At 42.1% G+C, this 16,498-nt stretch overlaps 1 protein-coding gene across 1 annotated transcript; it reads left to right on the top strand.

Moving 5' to 3' along the window:
- The first annotated feature begins 547 nt into the window (after positions 1–547).
- Positions 548–7,566, top strand: C1H11orf97 (chromosome 1 C11orf97 homolog). The gene is made up of 5 exons (XM_074572577.1): positions 548–733; positions 1,354–1,666; positions 2,304–2,405; positions 5,255–5,380; positions 7,307–7,566. Exons 1-5 carry the CDS (start codon positions 548–550, stop codon positions 7,309–7,311), a joined length of 732 nt encoding a protein of 243 aa, XP_074428678.1. The 3' UTR covers positions 7,312–7,566.
- Positions 7,567–16,498: the final 8,932 nt, after the last annotated feature.

The following is a 16,498-nucleotide window of genomic DNA, read 5'->3' as shown; positions in this document are numbered from 1 at the left end:
AATCAAATTGAACTGAAAATTGAACGGAAGACCTGAAGTACTGTCGCTTGGTATAAGAGCTGTAACAAAACACTCTTGTCCCGTGCAAGTGCCTTACTGAGTGATCCCAAGCTCCTTCCAGTGACCACTAACAGACCTGAAGTGCCTTTGTAGCAGTAGCAGCAGGGTTGGGGGATGTTGGCCCACATCTGGTGCTCTGATCAAGCAACTGTGGGAGGGCATCTCTGTCCCCCATCTTTCCAGAAGCCCTGTTCAGCACTGCCATTGGAAAATAGAGAACTGCCTCTGAACTATGAATGGTACAGGACAATTTTTAATTTTATTTTGAAAGCTTAGTTTCAGGACATCTGTGGAAGATGAACACACCTTGAAATGCATCAAGGAAAAATACAGAAGTCATGGCATTTGCGTAACTAGACTTGGTTTCTATCTTATAAATTCTCATTACTGCATGCAAAATCTTGATTTCAAGGAAGATACTGCAGGGCAAAGCTGCTGGCCAGGCGAGCAGGGCAGCTTCCCCGTGTGCCTGCCAGCAGCATTATCCATGGACTACTGTAATTGCCAGATGCTCTTCTTTCTCAAAACTTTAACAGTGGCAAAACAAGAAGAGTCAAGTCTACTTCAGTCCTATAAACAGCATCTCAAGACGCTTCATTTCATGAAAAGCGTTCCTAAAACCAAGCTAGAACTGTTATTAGTAGACCTGTATCATATAATCATAGAACGCCAGGTTGGAAGGGACCTCAAGGATCACCTGGTCCAACCTTTCTTGGCAGAAGCACGGTCTAGACAAGTTGGCCCAGCACCCTGAAAATCTTAAAGGCATCCAATGATGGGGGAGCTTCCCTGGGGAGATTATTCCAATGGCTGATTGTTCTCCTTGTGAACATTTTTAGCAGAATCTTAGACGTGCCCAATGATAGCGAATGCACCACTTCCCTGAGGAGATTATTCTAGATTATATCATCCATCCAGTTAAAGTGGACTCTTCTGTCTTTATCTCCGCCAGTCCGCCGTTGCCTCAGGAGAGGACAACAAGGCATCCTTTCATAAGGCGGGCCAGTGGTGACACCCCACAGGGGTACAAAATGTTTGTAACGTGCTGACTGACAAATGAGGAGTCATTAACGGTACCTCACGCAGAACTGTCGATGCCTAGACCTGTCACCCATCCTGTGCCCCAAGTGGGCACGAGGTGGCCATGGGGATGGTGACTGGCCACAGCCTGCCTCGGAGGCCACCCCGTTGTTCACCCTGGCCCGTGGAAGGGGTAAACCCCCCCGAGCTGTGACTGAAAATGGCAGACCCGATGCGCCCCCTCAGCGGGTGGCGGTGCGCTCCCTCCCTCAGCCATTCGCGCCCCCACCGAAGCGCGGCCCCAACATGGCGGAGGGCGGGCAGGGCGGCGGCACCTTGCTCTGCCCCGCCGCCCCTCCGGGCCTCGGCTTTGCCCGCCGCTCCGCCGCGCTCCCTTCTGCCGGTGGCGGGGCCGAGCCGGACCGCCTCCGCCCGCCCCCGCTCCTGTGGCAACCGGACCTCCCGCCTTCTACCTGCCCGGGCGCGGCGGCGGCCATGAGGGCGGCGAGCGGGGAGCAGCCGGCGGTGGCGGCCGAGGAGGCGGGCAGCGATGTCCGCGGCCAGGCGGCGGCAGGCGGGCAGCCCTGTGAGCGCGGCGGTTCCCCCGGCCCGGCGGCGGGGCCCGCCTCACCGTCCGCCCTCCCTCTCCGCGCCCGTTGCGGTCTCCGTTCCCCATCCCCACCGCGGCCCCGCTCCGGCCTGTCCCCTCGGGGGAGCCGAGCCTTTCCCCCCGCGGCCACCTTCCTTGGTGGCCCTCACCTCCCCCAGCCCCACACACCCCACCATGGCAGGGGTGTGGGTTGGGACCCTCCTGCCGCCATGAGGTGCCCTAATCCTTCTATAGTGGGGATCCCCCTCAGTGAGGCCATCCCCTTGGAGACCTCTTCCACGGGTGGCCCGGCCCCGGGTTGTTCGCCATGGGGAGACACAGTGGCCATGTCGCCTCGGGTGGCCTGGGGTGGCGTTGGCTCCTGCATGGGCAAGCTGCCTCAGCACTCGCTCCCCTTTTAGATTTACCCACCTTGGTCCTGTCCTGAGGAATGGCGCCATGCTGGGGAGCAGCGCCTGGCCAAACACTAGTGTCTAATTGTAAATTATTTGTCTTAAAGTGTATTAAAAGACAGGTGCAGAGCAGCATAAAATGGCATTACGTTTGGCAAAGCACGTTAGTCATTCAGAGGATTTAAAGTCACTGGTTCTTTTGTAATATCTTTTACTAACAGGGAAGAAAGTATATGTTGAGCCATCTAGGAGAGTTAAAGAAATACTTGAAGAAGAGCTTTCTTTTCGGAAAGAAGCATGCCATGTTAAACACCCAGCTGCAGGTAATCCTCCTTATCAGCAAATGGCAAGTGTTTGTCAGGGCAAATGAAATACACGTTGTTTTGAGGAACTGTGGCAAAATTATTATTTAAAAAAAAAAAAAAACAGCCCCAAAAATTTATGTAATAGCCTGGGGAACATTTAGAAACACAAGAATTGCATATAGTCTTTACTTTTCTTTTTTTTGTGGCTGAAATTACGGGACCGTAGAGAACATGGATAATTCCATATGATCTATCAGTTTAATAAAACAGAAACAAATGCGAAGCAGTAGGGAGGTTTTGTTATCTTTTTCTTTGAAAGAACTGCTGTAGTTATTAGAATACTTTGTCCCCTTTTGCGGTTCAAAACTGAAGTTGGTGTTGAAAAGAAAGAGCAGAGATAAGAACGATAAATAAAGGGCAGCAAAACTGAAAGCATTTAGAAAATCAGTCTGCTTAGGCAGCTTAAAAGTTATGGATAGACTTGACTGCAGTAAGCAAATAAGGAAATGGAAGTCTGAGAGACAACAAGGTCTTTGGTCTAGCTAAACTATTAAAAATGAGATAAGATTAGAGTAGAAATAATTAGTGGTTTTTAACAAAAAGAGAAGTTAATGCTGGAACAATTTAATAAAGATCACTTAGATTCACCATTTTTAATACACACTTTAAATATTTTGCACGTAAACCATTAGCCCCAGTCTGAGCTCATTTGCTAGTTTGGGTGGAGAAAGGAGCGCATGTAAGAAAAAACTTATATCATGCTGGTGGTTTCTTGCAGCCATAAGATCTATTAATCTAATAATAGAAAATTAATTCTCAGAAGTTTGTAATCTTTAAGGATCTTTTATCTGGTTGATTACAAGTTCATATTGCCTTCATCAGCCAAGCCGTTGGATTTTATTAGGTACCTCTTGGTAAAGTCCACTGGGTAAACCTGGCTATTCCACAGCTTCCCTTACTAGATTGTTCTAGTGGTTGGTGTATTAAAAAAAAAAAAAAAAAAAGCCTGATTAATAATTTGGATTTGCATGATTCTGCTCCTTGCTTTTCTTGGATATATAACAGTGCCTTTTTAGTATCCATGATTTTCTTCCAGAGACGGTATATACACATATATTTGGTTTTGGTTCTTTATGTACTCACCAATTTTTTTGCATCCTCTTTTAAAATATGAATACTAAATCTGATAATGATATTTCAGTATTTGTATCACCAGTAGAGAGAGAGAATCTTTTACTTGTTTTAGAGCTACATTAGAGCTAATGTTAGCCCAAGAACCTCGGACTGTTTGTCAACTGTTACTCCTAAATCCATGATGCTTTTGCTCCACAATACACAGTTCCCATTCTGTAGCCCCACATTCTCCTCTGTAGAGTAAAGCTATTCCTTGGTTATATTAAGCTGCATTTTGTTGGAATAGGCCCACCGCTGTCTCTCCTAAACATTACATCCTCCAGAAATGTAATAAGGACATTTTTGCCTTTTTTTCCAAACTTTGCAAAAGGCCTTATGTTTTCTGTTATGTAGGATTGAGACCCAAGTCTGAACTCACTAGAAATTAATTTAAAACATTTGGATTGACAGACAAAAATGTACATAACCTAGGTAATGTAATGAGTGTTCTGTCAGACGTAAAGACCATTTGAACCTGCGACTCCATTACTGTGATTAGGCTCCTTAGGCAATTACAGCACACACCTGCAAAAGCTACTTGTGTAGGCTCTCTTTATAGTAAATGGGGAGAAAAAGGCACTTTGAAAACACGGTTCTTCTGACTTGTCCTACATACCTACCATTGCGTGTGTTAGGCTCTGAAAGTGCCTGTTCTTTTCCCATTGACTATAAGGGGGTTCTGGACAAGTAGCTGAATTGCAGATGTTAACATTGGGTCGCTCGAGCTGTTCATGTGTCTAATGTTACTAAGAGCTGAAGACGACTATATTTCCCTGCATCCGTCTGCCAATGGATCAAAACTGTCTGGAATATTTCAGCCTGATCCTGTAAATGAATGCTACTGTATATGTTCTCATGATTTCTGGGGAGTCTCCCAGTGAAGTGTATGTTAAAAGGCTTAAAGTACTAAAAATATTATAGAAACGCTACAAAAATATTTATTACAGGTATGTATAATATGAATGTATAACAAGCTTGGTATTTAAATGGTATGTATAGCACAGTTATATGCATAGCATAACAATGCTATGTATAATAAGGTCAAGTAGATGCCGGTGTACAGATTATTGAGGAAGAACCTAGTTCCTTTTTCATCTGTATAGATCGGGAGAATGAGAGATGTTCCCTAAGTGGCTTGTGCTCTGATAAACAACAATTGTTAGGTTGGATGGTTACTGATTTACAGTTTAGATTATTAGTAAGTTTATTGTTTTACATAAATAAGACAGTAAATTGTAACGTTTCCACAAAATAAGTTAGATTTTTTCTTTTGTTTTGATGGTGTTGGCTTTGTTTTGTTTTGGTTCGATTTTGGTGGTGGTGGTCTTCTTGTTTTTCTGCTGTCTTTTTATGAGGGCATTTGGTATTCCAGTATGACCAATAAATCATGCTGGATGCGTCAATGGTATTACTGCTGTTTCTTGTACATTATAGCTCAACTACGTCCTGCTTCAGTTAGGAGCATAGTAGTCTGTTCTACAGACAGTAGAGAGCATCGTATACCTTTAGCAATCTGAACTGCTCTCTGAAAATGTCAATCTCTTCATTAACCATGGAGGAAGATTATAGTGTTCTGCTTAACTACTTCTAATTACTGTATACACCAAAGGGACTGTCTTTTAAAAGTTACATTAATTCTAGAACAAGTTGAAGTAATCAGTTCTAATGGTATTATTTTGACAAATTATTAACAGTGGCTCTGGAAGGAATTTGGAGTGTGAAAAAGGATTTCTCCATTGGAAGCCTGAAACCAGTGTCGCAGAACAGGAACGGTTTACTTTTACAGCCTCAATTCTACTCAAGGCATGCAGGAATGAAAAGTAAGAATCAATAATAAGAAACTTTCACTATAACACCTCAATTTAAAAATGCATTTTACAATTGCATTTAAAATTGCAGGGTAATATTATTTTGTAATTCATAGACATCTCACAAGACTGCAGTTTACCTGTATGGTCTTACAGTAATCACCTCTAGGCATCTTTCTGCAGAGCTAACCCACCTCTTCCTTTAGTAAGTCGCCAACAGATTTGATATCTTTGCATAAGAAACGTGTTCAGGACTGCTGTGTTGAGTCATCTTATTTCATATTCTGAAACCTTTTGTAAATGTGTGGAACAATCACTTACTTCCTCCTGATAAGTGGTGAGTGTTGGTTTCATGTACATAATGAACCTTACTTGCCTTTCTTAGCATCCAACCTTAACAAATTCAAATGTTTGGAAAAGCCCTTCTCCAATGCACCTCCTGAAAAGAGATTGATCTAGGGATCATTTCAGGCATTTGTCATTTCAGGCATATGGCATCTGTTTCTTTCCTTACGGTCTGTGGAGTGTAGCTTTTGTGGAGCAGACCTGTTCCTTACGAGCTGGTGGATTTTAGCATAGTCTTCTCAATATGCCCACCTCTCTTTCAGGGAAACATACTAACTTTGTAGTGGAAGGTGAAAGCTTCCAACTCTATCATTAGCTTTGTAAGAGGAGTATTGTTAGTGCCATGAGCTTGCAAAATGTGTGGACTCAGCATATTTTGCCATTAAATGAAACACTTTCCCACATTCTCAGGGGCTGGTGGTTTAAAAATACAGCTAGTTGCCTGACTAGCACTTCTTTCTTCCTTCCTATCTTGATTGTGTTAGCTCTGGAGGTAGTGGCATCTTTATTACAACAGCAACAAATTATTGCCAGTATAAGAAGCGTTTAACCAGTACAGGCTTCTGCCACGCTGCCTTTACTCTAGAGTTACTACTTGTAGGAATATGTTGGTTATAGAGCAGGCCTAATCTATGCTAGGTATTAACTGCAGTCACTTCTGGTATGTACTTAAACCAAGAAAACTTTAGCCACGCCATAGAAAATACAAACAAAGAATACTTCGGGGTTTTGAGACATTGGCATAATTTTCCAACGCATGTACCTGAGACTTCTAATGAAGGCAAGTAGAGTTTTCAAAGATCCTGATGTCCTCCATTTCCTGTTAAGATCCATGAAGAATGAACAGCTTTAAAACAAAGAAGTTTATTCAAAATTATTTAGGTGCTGAAATTTATGGGTTGGTTTTCTTTTGAGAATTTAGATGTACCTTCATTCCTAGGGATTGCTGCTAGAGACAAGTGGTGCTCTCCTCACTAGCTGTACTGCCTGTTTTGCAGTGGAATAGGCAGGTATCATGGCAGAAGGGCTGGCAGAAAAGATACAAGACAGGAGAAAAACTAGAAGCAATCTGACTTCAGCTCCTCTGTTCACCAAACCATTTCAATTCACACATCCTCTTCTGAGTAAGGACCTGGGGAAGAAATGAGGTTGTAATATACTAATCAGGAGACGGAGTAGATGCAGGCTATGGAAATAGACAAAAAAGAAGAGAGGTTTCTTGGGAGAAGATGAGCTTACTGTGTTTAGTGCCAGAAGAAAAGGCACTGGCAAAAGGAAAAGGAAGAAGCACAGGCAAGGGGAATGAAAGAGGAGACATAGAACAGAAGGTCGTGAGTTCCTAAAGGAAACTGGAGAGAGGAGAACACAGTTCAGCAATGCAGAGATAGAAACTGTAAGAAATTAAGGGAAAAGATGTAGGAGAAAGAAGTAGAAGAAAAAAAAAGAAAAAATATATACACCCATGTTACTGAATTTACTGAAGTTAATGCATTTATTTTTTGCTTCTGCCTTTCCCTAAAAGTGGCTAGTGGTTTGGGGGGCTCGCTATGTGGTGTCTCATCCATCCTCAGAACAGATCTTGTTTTTTTACAGATTGATGAACTTTAGCACTGTGGAGACCTGACGCTGTTTTGATGTGTCAAATCAAACATCAAAATGGCTAGCTGCCTTTGGAAATGTAGATTGGTATTTCTAAGATTTTGAAGAAAGTTCTGCTTGGATAGGGAGCTGTTTCCTCTTTGCTTGTTGTTTTTTATTCATATCTTCATGCTGCTTTTGAATCTGGTGCTGTAGTAGCCAAATCTGATCCATATTTCAGCCAGTGATGAAGATGTCACAATCCAAAGATTACAAAATGCTTTTGCTGACAAGAACATGCTACTGTGAAACTTGATGTTTTCATAGGCTTCTCTGTTGCAAAATGATTCTAAGTTCCAGCAGAAGATTGTAATGTAATTTCAGAGATGCCTTAAAATGCCTTAGGCTCAGTCCGTTCATTAAACTGAGCAGTTCAGAAGCCAAGAGTTTGTGATTCAGTATCTAGCTTGATTTAATAAAAGTTTAACATAAATAAGCCTCTCTATGTATGTGTCCTGATTTCAGCTGGGTTAGAGTTAATTTTTTTTCTAGCGCTGCTGTGTTTTGGTATTAATATGAGAATAATGTTGGTAACGTATTGTTTTTGCTGTTGCTAAGTAATGCTTATATTAAGTCAGGGACTTTTTCAGCTTCCCATAGAAGCTGAGCAGGAGCATAAATGGGATAAGCTGGCCAAGGGAATATTCCATACCATCGATATCATGCTCAGTATATAAATGGGGGATGGCTGGGGGGCAAAAATCCACGATCACTGCTCGGGATGGGCTGGGCAATTGATCATCGGGCATTGAGAGCAATTGCATTGCATCAATTTATTTTGTATATTCTTCCATTACTGTTCTATTAAGCTGTCTTTATCTCAAACCACAAGGTTTTTTTTTCCCCTCCTTTTTCTCCCTCTTCGCCCTATCCTACTGGGGAGGAGGGAGTGAGTGAATGGCTGCGTTGTCCTAGGTGCCAGCTGGGGTTAAACCATGACAACTTAAGAGTTATCGTAGTGTTAAAGAACCACAGAGGCAGCATGGAACGTGAAATAACCTATCACTAAGCTCTCACTCTTCACCATTATTACAGTGAGGTAATATCAAATGATCATGAGTTTGTTTTGTATTATCACACAACTTAGGAAACAAACGTGGATCCTTCTAGGTACGGTATAAACCAGAACAAAAGATGGCTTTGAAAGGTGATGGACGGTTGGAGGAGGTACCAGAGACAGGAGTGACATTTGCAGCTACAGAATAGCTTTGGTGCTCTGGTGGCAGATGTTGAGAGGCATTAATTGGTTAGCTTAAATAAGTAAGTTTTAATTAGAATAAACTACGTAGGGTTATTAGATGGTGTGATTTAAGCTGTTTGCCTAGCTATACTTGCCATGAGTAGCTAGATTTGCTGAAGCTTTTAGGCTACAATAGAGTTAATTTTCTTAGTAATTTTCCTAGCCGCTGGTACAGTGCTGCGTTTAGTCTTTTAGTACAAGAAAAACGTTGATAACACACTTACATTTTGGTAATGTTTTCCCCAAGTCTGGACTTTTCAGTTCCCCATGTACTGCCATCGAGCACAGGTGCACAAGAAACGTAAACCAGAAGATATGGAGGCTCCAACCGTCATCAGAGACTGCAAATCAACAGGAGCGGTCAGTGGCCTGCCTGGACACAGAGAGGGAATCCAAGAAGGTGTTAGAAGACCCCAGACCAAAAATCACCATTGGACTAAAAGAGGCATGAAGAGCAGGTGAGGAGCAGGGGTGTACATCACAAGGTTGTAATTGCTCAGGGATTTCTTTGTTCGAGGTCCCTTCCTTTTCAGAGGCACCCAGCCTGGGCTCACCTTGGTGCTGTACCTTTCAATCAAATTACTTATTTTTATAAAGTCTGACACCTGAGACTGCTGCAGGAAACCTAGGGTTGAAACTGAAGATGGAGGGAGCGTGCTCAAGTGAGGCGTGGAAAGGGGCACCCATAGGCTCACTGGGGTCACCCACTGCAAAGGGACCCTGGTCTGAGCAGTTAAAGACTCAGGTGGTATGTGCGACTCCTTGGATGGTGTGTGAATGCTCGGACAGCATCTTCTATAACTGCAGACGAGGGCCAGGAAGGTCTCTCCAGGAAAGCCTCTGAGCTGCCTGGGCCTGAACTGTGCAGGAGGAAGGGGAGAATGATAGAAGGTGGAGACTCCCTGCGGTGGGAGATGGAGGCTCCCATCTGCTGCCCCAGCAGGGTGTCTGGGGAGGTTTGTTGAGGGCTGACATCTGGCACGATGTGGAGAATATACTGAGTCTTGTCTGGGCCTCGGACTTTTAATCCCCGCTGCTCTTCCACAGGGTCAGCAATGATAGTGCCAGGAGAGACACGGAGCGTATCAAGCATGACTACATTGCTGTGGGGCAAGTCAAAGACATAGATGCCCAGCTGGTTTCTCCTCAATCCTACTGGTGAGGGGGTAGGGCTGGAGGAAAGGGTGGATCCTGTAGGCCAATTACTGTTTGCACAGCTGGTGCTGAAAATGGGGAGTTGCCTTTTATGACTGTGGGGTGTCCCCGCTTTGAGGACTAAGAACTGCTAGGAAGAGATGAGATTCACCTCAACAAGTGGGGCAAAAGCTGTGTTTGTACCATATCTAGAAGGATCCACGGTTATTTCCTAAGTGCTGTGACAACGCGAGAAATACATAGGAGGGATCATTTGCCTGGCCAGCCTGGGGAGGAGAACTATTAGTAGGGGTAACAGGGGAGGGAGATGATCAAGTGAGGAGGTAGTGGACCAGGTTGGTAGGCATGACATTTCCTGTCTTCATGTTTAACAATCTAAATAAATGATCAGGCTTTGCCATATTCCTAGAAAAATTGTAGCATGGTTTTTTTTCCAAATTAATAATACTTAGCACTTACCCAACAGATTTCATTTTCAGAATTCTTTCCAGACATCCTTCCAGCACATCTGTGGGATAAACAAGTGTTACTGTCTTTTCAAAGGAGGGAATTGTATTGTACAGTGAAAAAAATGAACTAGGACTGATGGATAATTTAAAATTAGAGTTGAAGGGCTCCTTATTCCCAGTTACGCCTCAGACTGACAATTCACATCTATCCTAAGGTGTGATCCTAAGAGGTGGAGGAGGGATTTTTTTCTGGGACTCTCAGATCCTAGGGAAATATCTAAACCACACTGAATATTGTTACAAAAGAAGAATCTCAGTGACAACCCTGTGAAGCTAGATTTTGTTTTCCTTTGCTTTTTTTACCATAATCTGTGAATGAAATGGCATGCTTGTTTTTTGGTTGTCTAGAACTCTTCTCTGACACTAAAAGTTTGATTTTATTTTTGTATCAGTGAGAAGGGAAAAAAACCCAAACCTGTTCTTGGCTCCAAGCCAACTCTTTTCAGCATTTCCATTTGGCTTCTAAATGAAAAAAAAATATTGGCACTGAAAATTGCACCTGAGGCACTAGAGGAATAGCTGCTTTTGAAAACATTATTCTCCCTTTTTAGGTGCAAATTTGATCAGGAACCGCACAATAATTTTGAAAACCACTGGGTTTTCAGGTAGAGGCTTTGGTTAAGCTTGTTGCATCTCATTCCTGCTCTGTGCTTCACTTTTATTCTACTCTCCTCTCCCTGCTTTCTCATTCTTAGTAATTTTTTTTCATGGTCTTGTTTTACAATTTTCCAAATGAAAAGACTTTCTGGGTCTATCCTGGATTCCTGCACTAACTCAGTTTTGCTGCAACAAAGGCAGATTTGTGAATCTAATTTCTCCTTGGCTCCCTCTTCGTTTTTGTGCCACTTTGTACAAGGGAGAAATGTCTTTTAGATCTTTTCTACTGAATATTTTATTTCAATTATGAGGTTTGGGTAATTTTTAGTCCTATATATTAATGTTTGTGACCTTTTTATGTGTCTCATCTTTCATTTGAAGAAAACAAAGCAATTTGTTTAAATATACTAGCATTGCATAATATTAATGTTTTTAGTATTACTATGATATTTATAATATTTCATTAAATGGTGTGTTGGGTAATTTAAACTAACTTTGCGTACATTTTATCATAGTGACTTTTTACTGTCTAACTGTTTAGCTACTCTTTTCTCTTAGTTTTTTTTAATATTATTTCATTTCCAAACTAAACACTATTGCTTTGAAAGACAAATGTTATCATTGCTTCCGTTTATTAATAACAGTGTTCAAACACTGACATCTTTCAAAGGCTACATCTACATTATCAAGGAATGAAGCACAATAGGAGGGGGTCAAGTTATTAAAGCAATTGGTGTTGAGAGCCCCATAATTAGGCTACACGTGGTTTAGGAGTTTTACTTCAAACTAGAGCTTGTCTTGTCTCCTGAACTGAAATGTCACCCCGGTGCTTGAGCTTCAAAGATGTTTGAAGAAAAGCTCTACCACAAACCCTTGCCTTCTGGCCCGGGGGATGCTCACAGGGTAAAATGAGAGCATCGGTGCTGGTTGCACATCACTGCGCTTGCTGCTGTTGCTGCATAAGATGCAGTCTAGTGCTCAAAAAAACAAGGAAGATCAAAACTTGTAACTGCTAACAAATATCCACAGAGACAAATTCTGGCTTGCTGGTACACACACGTATGTCAAAGTTTCTGAGGATTGCGTGGTTTTGTGAGGAAAGTTTCCTGCTCTGATTTTTGGCTCTGGTCTACACTGGTGAACAACAATATGTGTGCTACAGTGGAAGGTTGAAGAGTGTTCTGGGGCAGGATCCTCCATCCACAGTGTGCACAGCACATTTGTTCATGCCTGTGCCTTGACCTGGAAATGTCAGCTTCACATAGGTTTAATCCAGCCCGGCTCACAGTCAAAAGTGGAACTGTAGCTGGGCAGAATATTTTAACATCACGTTTGCTGGATATGCAATAATGTGGGCTTGTCTGTCCGGAAGCTGTTCATCCAACGAGACAGGCATCAACTTTCAATTGAATCTTTTATCTCTGGTCATATTTCAGAAATTTAAACTTCCAAGCAGAAAGATCACAATCCTGAATATGAAAAACCGGGTAATTAAATTACAGGCATTTAAACTTTATGCTAAAATACGGTGTGCAATTTTTACAGAACAGAACTTTTATCATTCTCTTTCATACAGGATTTAGGTTCTTACTTGGCAAAAACTTGCATTGAAACCATGGGGGCTGTTTATGAAGAAGAGATTTCAAAGTCATTCTTAGTGTCGTTTTGGTACCAGATAGCATCCTGCTACTCTTTGAAGCTGATTGTGTTTTCTTGGGATAAAAAACTCCACAAGGTTTCCCTGGCTGACAGAATGTCTGGCTTGATAGCTGTGGCTGAAAACACAGCCTCATCTTGCAGTACCTTTTAAACTGTGTTTGCAAGACAGCTGACAAATAACTTCAAAGTCTTTTCTAGGCTTAGATACTTCTCAAGTGTGACAAAACAGAGTGAGTCAGAGTAGAAAGAGGAAGCCAGCTGGGAAGCTCTAGGCAAAAACATTTACTGCTGTTAGAAACAGCAAACATTTAACCTTCAAATAAGCAAAATATTTTTTATTTTGCAACAGCTTCATTACTAACAGCCAGCATTTTATTTTAAATTCCTGACTATCAGCAACAGTGGAGCTTACTGTGGTTTCCACAGGGCAGTTAAACCACATTTCCCCATTTTGTGTACACAGTACCAAGAAGTCTGTGTGGTCCTCAGTCCAGGGAGCTATCTCCTGGGATGGTTTACCTCCAAAGCAGACAAAACGAAGTGTGTTTCCTCTGGAAGGTCTGCAGGCATCTGGTAATGCTCCTCAACTTTCATCATGTGCTTCCTAGTGACGTCTGTGGAGTTTTTCCCAAGTCGGAGTGAACAAAGCTGCTTGACAAAACCCTACCAGTGCAGAGTAGCTGATCACGATCGCGCCACTGACATGCTGTGTCTCACGGCAGAAATGAGGCAAACTGGAGCTGACGTGGGTTACTGCCAGCCTGGTATTTCCTCTCCAGAAGAGGACAATTCTCCAGAAGAGAAGAGGACCTACACACAGGTCTAGGACACCTCACTTCTAACCCTGTTCCTGACAGCGAGGTCAGTCCCTGTGTCCCTCACTCTACAGCAACACACCACATTGTGCTTGTGAGTTTACCACACCAAAATTTCTAGGAGGCTGCTAAACTCTTAGTTGAAGACACACCTATCATTACTTTCGGTAATGACTGTGATGAATACCTGACTAAAATATATTTCTGTGCTATCTCCCACATTGGGAGGAGTTTCAAGAACGCATAGCGATAGTGAAGCAATTGGATCTGTGATTTGTAAAAATTCAAAAATATGCCTTGAAAATAGGTTTCATCATGCTGTAGATACAAATTCTACAAAGACTTTTGAACTAGTGGACTCCTCACAACAAGTAAATGTAAACATGTGTTTAGTCTCCACAGAGGCGGGTGTAACATGAAAAGGAACTTACGATAACAATATTGCTCACAGAAACATTTTAGGCTACAGGCCTCTTGTCTGAACTGATGTAGTTCTTATTTGCCATAAGAAGACAGCTAGGAATGTTATAATACTGGATTTCCATGCTGTACATGCCATCAGACTTACTGTGGATTTCAGTAATAGCTTTCTTCAATATGCAGTGTAGAACTTTAGCTCTAGGTGAGCTGATGAATACAAAAAACCTTGTTTTGATCTCATGCTAAATAATTCAACAGATTTTTTTCCCATATGACAATAGTCTTAAAACGGATGCCATTGCAGCATAGCCGAAAATCGTGCTGAAGTTTCACTGTGGGACTGCAAAAAATCAAAAGCAACTAGCCAACTCTTGCTGTTAATCTTCACAAGAAAAGTGTTTTGTTTTTTTTTTTTAATTTGTCACTACTTGGCTTATAAAGATTTGCATGTCGAGTTATCTTGAAACATTTCATAAACCCTGAATTAATGCCAGCATTTTTGTTGACTTTACCATTCGCAGGATCAGGCCTGGCATCGCCAATATACTTGGCTAGGCTTTGGAATTGGAATGGTTTAGCATCAAATCTTCAAGCGATAGAAATGAAAATTTGACTAGACAAAGACTCCTCCTAAGTCATATATCAATGCTGAAATTTAAATTCCTGAAGGAACTAAGAACTGCCATTGCAGCTGATACGATCAAATTTATTGAGTGAATCAGAATTCCACAGAAGTCAGTTGAGCTCTCCCAATGACTTTCATGGGTCTTAAATTGCTCACATTATCTGTAGAAATGGGTAAAATTACTAACAGTAGAGTTTTTGGGCCACTTTGAATCCTTAATTAAAGCAGACGAGGGTTTGCGCTTGTTTTAGGTAGTGTTCATTGTATTGGGTGGGTTCTGGATTGATTCCAGGTACAGCTCGTGCCCTCAGAGGATTTGACTCTCCCTTAGCATTGTATTTCTACATTTGGTTGCAGTTTTCTACTGCGGTAAAATAATCTTCCCAGATTCCCATTTTGTGACTAAAATAAGTTATTTGTCAAGTTAGGTCCTATATTTATTGCACTAAGAGATTTTTTTATTTTGCTACTATTGGCTAGCACGCTATTTTGCAGACAATACTGAATTAGAAAGCAGGGCTGACATCTTGGTTTGTACAACTTCAGTTCAGAGAGGCCCGGATAAACTTGGAGTGAGCCAACAAAAACCTTGGGAAGTTCAGCAAGGAGAAAGAGCGAGTTCTGCATGTGGTGCAGAAAACTCCCATGCACTGGTACGGGCTGGGTGATAAACAACCATGCTGGAAAGGACCTGGGGACTCCATGAACATCAAGCTGAATGTGAGTTCTCCTTGAAAATACAGCAAGTCTTTGCCTGCTGGGCAATATGAGAAGCACTTCCAGCAGACAGGAAAGTAATTATCCCCCACTGGTGAAGCAACACCTGGAATACTGTCTCCAGTTTCCAGCCTCCCAGTTCAAGAAGGGTGTTGAGAACATAGTCCAGTGGAAGGCTACCAAGATGATGAGGGACCCTACAGCACACAAGGTAAAAGGAGAATCTGAGGGAGGTGGTCTTGTTTAATCATGTGAAGAAGAGGTGAAGGGATGATTTAATGGGAGCCAGCAACTACCTGGAGGTAAATTATGAAGATGATGGAGCCAGACTCTCTTTGGATATAACGAGAGACCACAGACACAAATTGCAGGTTGGGGGGCTTAGGAAAAAATTCTGAATGGAGAGGGTGGCACAGCCCTGGGACCGGCTGCCAGAGGTGGTGTGATGTCTCATTCCTTGAATGTTTTCAACACCTTGGTCCTAGTCCAGCCAGCACTGAGGTGAGCACCTTGGCTAGTGCTGGCAATGGTGCTCCTCTGCGTGGGAGGGTGGATGAGTGACCCCCGGAGATCCCTTCCAACCAACGCTGTACGTTGGAGCAGAGTCAGTAAGATACTGACTATAACCACAGCTGTTGGCATTTCTTCTGTTTTACGAGGGCTTACAACACGGACAACAGAAGTCTGCAAGCGCTTTTATGTACAATTAATAATTTTATGGATGCACATAACCTAGTTACTAACCTAACACCAACCTCACACACAACTCTTCTTTATTTTTGGGGGTAAACAGGCTTGAATCACTTTTTTTTAACTAATATAGAGACAAGTCACAGGGTGTTGACCTATGTCATGTGTAAAAACTATGCTGCAAATGATCAGTGAGAATTTATGCCTGGAGTAACTCCGCTGCCTTCAGTAGATCTGTATGAGAGGACCCTGGATGTATAGCTGATGGACATGAAAACGCGTAGTGTCAGAGCTGGAAACTCTCCAGTCCTGTACACACGGTCTCTGAACTGTGTGAATCAATGATCTCTTAGTTCACTGAACCAAATGACTTGGGGAAAAAAGTTTTGAGCCTATCTGATACACTTTTTCACACCAGCTCTATAAAAAACAGCTGGAAAAAGTAATTATCTGGTAACCATGAGGTTTTGTAGTTTTTAAATAGCTGTGACATTTAAAATTTTTAATGTAAACATATGTGGTTCTAAGAAAGTTTTAAAAAGACAAAAAAAAAAAATCCTGTTCTTTAATTTCTTTTCTTTTAGTTTCCAAATTGTTAATCCTTTCAGAGGTGCTTGAAACTGTTTGAATTTGACAGGAATTCAAAGAAGTGGTGCCACTTCTTTTTTCTTTTTTTTTTTTTATTGCTAAATGAGTGACTTATTCAAACCTTCCCTCAAC

Source organism: Larus michahellis, chromosome 1 (assembly GCF_964199755.1).
Source record: "Larus michahellis chromosome 1, bLarMic1.1, whole genome shotgun sequence".
NCBI classification, from domain to species: domain Eukaryota; kingdom Metazoa; phylum Chordata; class Aves; order Charadriiformes; family Laridae; genus Larus; species Larus michahellis.
The sequence above is the reverse complement of the archived record's forward strand: the minus strand, read 5'-3'. Positions and strand labels throughout refer to the sequence as shown.